The sequence below is a fragment of the Rhagoletis zephyria genome, unplaced genomic scaffold, assembly GCF_001687245.7.
Source record: "Rhagoletis zephyria isolate East Lansing unplaced genomic scaffold, Rhagoletis_zephyria_1.1 Rzeph_scaffold_00020, whole genome shotgun sequence".
Taxonomy (NCBI): domain Eukaryota; kingdom Metazoa; phylum Arthropoda; class Insecta; order Diptera; family Tephritidae; genus Rhagoletis; species Rhagoletis zephyria.
Window position 1 is genome coordinate 310,045 of NW_016157104.1, and position 6,829 is coordinate 316,873.

A 6,829-nucleotide genomic window follows, 5' to 3' on the forward strand; every position below is an offset into this window, starting at 1 on the left:
TCCAGAAATAGTCCTAATTTTATGATGGTTCCTTAATATATTTTAACTACATTGCATTTGAGTATGGAGAGGCAACTATCTGGAAGTATTTTACATAAAAAATTTACTAAGTATTGCCCGGTTTGTAGTTGCAGTTAAAGAAAACACTTGAAAAGGCACGATTTATTTTTAAATTCGAAAAAATGTAAATATTTCAAAAACGGTGATACTTTTACCTGAAAATTTTTTGTTTATCAGTGAGCTCACCCTCCCACCTACCTTCCCCTAAAGTTTGGCACGTTACTTCTGGGACACCCTGTATATTGAAGGTGAAAGGTGCCAAGCAAATTTTTTTAATAGTTCAGTTTTAAACGCTGCTTCTTTTACACAATGGCGACAAATATGGTTAAGTTACCATTGCTCATTCAACAAAATGAAAAGAAAATTATTAAAACATTTTACTTGTGTTAGATACAATCAAATATAATGAACACCAATGAAGTTCATCTAAAAATTGTTAACTTTCTATTAGGACAGCGAAGTGGATACACCAAATACTCATGCTATTATTGGCCCCTATGCAAGCGTGTCGAAATTTTCGTCGAGTATCGAATTTTCTTTCGAATTTTGCTTTCGTTGGTGCAGCGAAGTGTTAGAAAATTGTGAAAAATGTAAGATTTTGCATTTGTTTTCTTACTTTTTCGCACTTAGACTCTAATTTTAAACAATTTTTATTAATTTCATGCAGTTCTAACGTCGTGAATACTAAACACAAGCTCCAAAGTATGGTTTTACTTATGAAAGAAAATCCCAATACGCTGTTGGCACGATCTCTGNGTGTTAATATTAAAAAATGTCTTTATTAATCATTATGATAATTAAATCAGTCCTTAAAATAAATATGTACAAAATGTGCATACAGTTTTTTTTTTTTNTATAGTTTTAATATGTATATTTTAAAAAGATTTGGATCATAAAATTTCTTAAATATATTTTATGTCAAAATATATTCGAAAGACTGCACTTAAACACTCTTAACCGTTTTCTGCTCCTGGCCAGTTTTCTAAGCTAAGCGTCATATGATGGCTGACTACTGCTGACACGAAAGTCTCGAAACAGAAAGTTTATAGTATGTGCATAAGCGCGTAATAAATCCAGTTTAAAAAAATGGGTATTTTTATTCTCATGCGATTAATTTTCACTTTTTTGTGTGAGTTTTTTTTATTTACATTTCAAATATATGTTACTCTTAAGAAATGGGAATAACGAAAAATTCGAAAGTCGTTTTCTCAAACATTTTTAGCAATATAACTAAAAAATTTTTATTAAATTTACAAAATATGACTCTTTGTAAATATCTCAAAAACAACGAATATTGAACGAAAGGTAGCAAGATTATTGACTTTCATTTCATATATTTCATAGATATTAGATATTTTATGATCGACCTTTTTTCTCTTATCAAAAACCGTTTTTCTGCGATATCTCAAAAACTACAAGTAGGATAAATAAGTATTATTTTTAGTGTTGTCAAAATTAATACCTTACAAAAACCACTAAAAATATCTCGGCACCAAAAACTTTTTCAAAAATTGTTGACCTGTGTAATCAGTTTAAAATTTTCTTAAAATTTTGGTAAAAAGTGGAATTCTGGAAACAAATGTATAAAAAATAGCACAAAAAGCTAAAACAAAATCATAATAAGGGAGAAAAACTCACTCAAATAACTCTCTCACGAAAAAGTTCCCAACCAGCAACAAAAATTCTTCAATACACCACCAACAGCAAAAATGAGTCAATCATGCCTACCAGTCAATGCCAAAATGTCGAAGGCAAAGAAAGTGTTGGATGAAGCGCGTGAAACGCAGAATCGTGAGCTCGATTTGGTCGACAAAGGCATAAGCTCCTTCGAGGAGTTACCTGGATTGTGTAAGTGCCAAAATGAAAACTAAAAGTGAAAAGAAATTACTAATATGTATCTACAAAACAAAAGCTACTAAAATATACATCTACCTAATAACGACAACACTGGCTCTAAAACTGTGCTGCCTACACTAAAGTGCCAAGAAAATAATGATGTGAATCTACATATATAAGTAAATGGCAAATTGTGTGCATAAAATTATGAAAAAGCAATTATCCCTGAATGTAATGTATGGTGGGAATAAAAAGAAATCAAAATGGGGGTCATTATGCTTCTAAATTCGAAGGACGTCATAATGCTTATGAGATCATCGAAACAGCTGTTGTGAGTGTTAGGCGTTTCCATTACCCAAATGTGTATGCATATACATGAATGTGCATACCTATGTATATGTATGTATGTGATACTTTATGTCAGATGTGTTAAAGTGAATTTAAACATATTTGTTAATTCTCCAAACTAAAAACAAGATCGTTCGGACTTGCAACAGCAACTACATGGCAAAACATATAATTTAAAGAAGTGCAATTAAATTCCTACACCTACATATAGTGGGTTGTTACTTGTTGCTTTTTATAGAAAAAATTCAGGGTTGATATTACGTGGCGAGTTTTTCTAGCATTTACATGCAAACATTTAGATTTATGGCTGCATAAAAGGGTAAAAAGCTAACTTTTCTCATATTTTGATACGTTTTTCTTATTTACTTTAGTCATAAATTTAATTAACTTTTCTTTCCTTTGTATTTCAAGTACCTATACATAGTTTCGAGTAATTTTAACCAAATTTAGAAATAAAAAAACGGAGATCCAATCTTCTTCTTATCATTAAGAATGCGAGGCGACGCGAGATATTTAATAGAAGTAGGCAATATTAACAACCGATTATCTTCTTTGTGTATATTTAACGTTCATTTTGTATCATGCTAGGTATGTATCTTGCCAATCAGGATCTTCATGAAATTTTATGTATCGATGCACTTTGTATGTATGTCTGTAGATACTCTGCAGGAAATGTATCTAACTATAAGTTAACTTGAAGTTGATTAGGAAGGGACTAAATTCACTATTATCTGTATATTTTCTTTTAGGAAAGCTAACTATATTTAAGTAGGTAGGCAGGTGGTTACCTCTGCAATAGAAGTCAACTAGCTTGTAAATAACTACTTTTGGACATAAAATATCAACAATAAAAACTAAATTTTTATTTTTTTTTATTTTTCCTACATGTTTTTTTATTTACTTTAATTAACTTGACATATTTGCTTACATATTCTGCTCTAGGTGGTCCCATATTCAAATTCCATCAGGCATAACTTCAAAATAGTAAAAAATAAATTTCGATCTTCATTTAACTTTCCTTAATTAGAACTAGTAATTCTTAGCAAAAAAAAAACCGACTTCAACTCTCATATAAAAAAAAAATATATATATATATATATCTCATGATCCGCTGATCGGATCTTAACCAGATTAGTATTGGACCACCTCTGAGACACTACCTTTCCGATGCAAAAATAATTATCGAAATCGGTTGACGTGGTCCAAAGTTATGCGGTAACATACATAAAAAAAAAAAAAAAAATATTCCGACGAACTGATAACCTCCTCCTTTTTTGGAAGTCGGTTAAAAAGAAATTGTGAGGTGCGGAAAAAAGTGTACTAAAAGCAAAATTTTTATGAGGATATTTTAATAGAAACTTGTTTAAAGAATCTGCCGTTTACGTCTTCATGACTCCCCCATTACTCTTCAACTAGTTTAAAGATTTTTGTAATTAACTAAAAGTTATGTATTTCATCGAAATCCCACAAAAAAACTACAAATGGGTTACTTTTAATCAATTGATAATTTTTTTCTGCAGAGTATTTATTTACATATATGCGTATTATATTGTTTGTTTGAACTACATATATGTATGTATGTATGTACAATGTACTTTGTACATATATATGTAGATGTTATACTCAATTCTCAGCGAATGGCATAACAATGGGAGAATACACACTCATATACATCCACAGATGTATGTACCTTGCTGAAAATCTGACTAGCTCAGAACTAGCGTAGTATTAGACATTTTGCCGACAGTACCAGTTGTAGCTCAATACCCAAGCAATGTTTTCAACGGTCCCGTTTTACACGGCGATGTCATTGGCGGTGGCAATTCTCGCCCAGTGCATTTCTTTGCAACTCATTTTTAACCGGTTCCATTTTGGACAGCTTTTTCTTATAAGAAACCGTTTTTAAGATTCCATTTTTGGATATTTTTTTCGTTTTTTCTTTCCTTTAACAGATTACAGTTTGTTACATATTTTATTTAAAAAATTTGTTAACAAATCTGAAAACTCACAACTGCCTCCACCGAGATTAGAACTCGCGACCAATGGTGCTTGAGTCGGACGTATTCTCGCTGAGCTACTCAGTGAGGAGTGAGAATTTGTTCATTTACATCGCAAGTTTAAACTGTCCCGCTCTGCAGCTGTTTTGCAGTAGTTCAGAGATAATTCTTAAATATGTAGTTCGGAACCAGCGCTTTGCCAGACAATCTCTAAATTTTCCCTGTAGGGAAAATCTCTAGTTCTGAACAGTGGTGCGATTAACAACTCTTGTTATTGTTAAGTCAGCTAAACGACAATTTTAACAATTTAGCTATTCAGTAAACGTTTCCCTAACGATATTCGTTAGCGCCAAATCAGCTGTTGACGCTAACGATAACGAGGGCCGCTAATTTGACGACGTCGACATAAAAATGCACAGCACCGCTAGCAAAAAAATATCAAAAATCAAAGGTTTTTCAGAAACATCAAACTTGCACTTTATTGTACTAAAATTTAATGGACTACAAAACTGCATACATAATTTGTTTATTATTCTGATAAAAAACTTGAAGTTTTACGAAAGTTTGTTGAATTTTGTTTAAATGTTGCACAATGTTTGAAACTAGAGTTTATACGGTTTTAGGTGCAGAATACACTATTAAAACAAGTAATACAAATTAAATAGTTTGTGACAACTTGTCTATATGTGTTCCGGTTATAATTTTCCAATAGGGCGTAAACAAATATAGAAAACTGGAAGTTAAAAGGTGATAAGTCTATTTTTTAATCTTACAGGAACTGAATATGCCTTGAATTTAAAGAAATTGAATAATTAAAGTTTTCAATTTAATACGTGTACATCGTTTATTAAAAATATAAATATCATATATGTGTGTTAATATTAAAAAATGTCTTTATTAATCATTATGATAATTAAATCAGTCCTTAAAATAAATATGTACAAAATGTGCATACAGTTTTTTTTTTTTAATATTACCAATCTTTTTCATGTTAAATGTTTTTTGTAAACTTTTTATTTACAGCTGCGTGTAAATATGGCAACAAAATTCAAAATTATGGTGTTTGCTACTTTTATTTATTATTTTAAATAATTTTACTTTTAGTAGTTCCATCTACTATATTTCAACAGAAACCACATAAATAAAAGTTTCAAAGCTTGCATAAAATTCACAAAAATGAATAAACTTAAAAAAATTTACTCCAAGCTTTCTAACTTTTTATTGAGAACCTTTATAAGATTTTCGGGAATGCAGTTTTGTATCCCATTCAATTTTAGTCTAATAAAGTGCAAGTTTCAAGTCGCCAAAAGTTACCGTTGATTTTTTAGAATGTTTTTTGTGGAGGGTGTTGCGCATTTTCTTCCACATAAAATGCCCACTTTGAGCTCACAGGAGTGCCTTGTCATATGCAATGGATTTGTGTCCAATATCGTTACTGCAAACAACAAAAATTGTTAGCTTACAACTCGATAAGTCGCATTGTTAAAAGTTAGTGAATCGCACTACAGGTGAGCTTCTAATACATTTAGACCCAGTACTGGTTCGCGATAAATCTCTTTTGCATGTAAACAACTGGCGAATTCAACATGGCGATGTCCTAGGAAGCGTCAATTGCCCTCCGCTGCATCCCTTTTTCGATAGTTCCGAACAGTCCTAAATTCTATAGTTCCGAACCTGTTCTAAAATCGACAGACGAAAGAAACAAGTATCATAATTTTTCAATCTTTTCAGTTCTTCCGTGTGTGCGATTTTAAATTATTTTGAATTTGAAACTAAATTTGTTTGAATGGTTATAATAAATATACGTTTACATACCTTTAGCTGTAGCTGAGTTTGCAAGGTGCTTGCTGTTATTGCTTAGATTCCATAAGTTACCAAGATGTTAAAATGTTAACACAAATTTTTGTTTTGTATCACGAAGCTATGAAAAAGCATCTGCGAAGTGCAGAATGGAAGCGTATTTGAACGAAACAGCCACCAAACACATATCTATGTAAAGTAATCAAACCTTTTTCGATAGTTCCGAACTAATTCGAAATTCGACTGATAAGATCTAGTTCCTNGACTAAATTCACTATTATCTGTATATTTTCTTTTAGGAAAGCTAACTATATTTAAGTAGGTAGGCAGGTGGTTACCTCTGCAATAGAAGTCAACTAGCTTGTAAATAACTACTTTTGGACATAAAATATCAACAATAAAAACTAAATTTTTATTTTTTTTTATTTTTCCTACATGTTTTTTTATTTACTTTAATTAACTTGACATATTTGCTTACATATTCTGCTCTAGGTGGTCCCATATTCAAATTCCATCAGGCATAACTTCAAAATAGTAAAAAATAAATTTCGATCTTCATTTAACTTTCCTTAATTAGAACTAGTAATTCTTAGCAAAAAAAAAACCGACTTCAACTCTCATATAAAAAAAAAATATATATATATATATATCTCATGATCCGCTGATCGGATCTTAACCAGATTAGTATTGGACCACCTCTGAGACACTACCTTTCCGATGCAAAAATAATTATCGAAATCGGTTGACGTGGTCCAAAGTTATGCGGTAACATACATAAAAAAAAAAAA

General features: G+C 31.0%; 1 protein-coding gene across 5 annotated transcripts in view; it reads left to right on the plus strand.

Annotated features, from left to right (window-relative positions):
- The window catches only part of ics (ras suppressor protein 1), a 36,347-nt gene that overhangs the window by 5,461 nt on the left and 24,057 nt on the right, over positions 1-6,829 (plus strand). Inside the window, exon 1 of one of the 5 annotated variants that reach the window (XM_017614750.1) lies at positions 1,623-1,908. The exons of the other annotated variants lie outside the window; for them this stretch is intronic. Coding sequence (XP_017470239.1) covers positions 1,770-1,908 — 139 coding nt within the window. The 5' untranslated portion in view covers positions 1,623-1,769. Of the gene's footprint in view, positions 1-1,622; positions 1,909-6,829 lie in introns of those variants that run through there. 5 annotated transcript variants of the gene reach the window in all.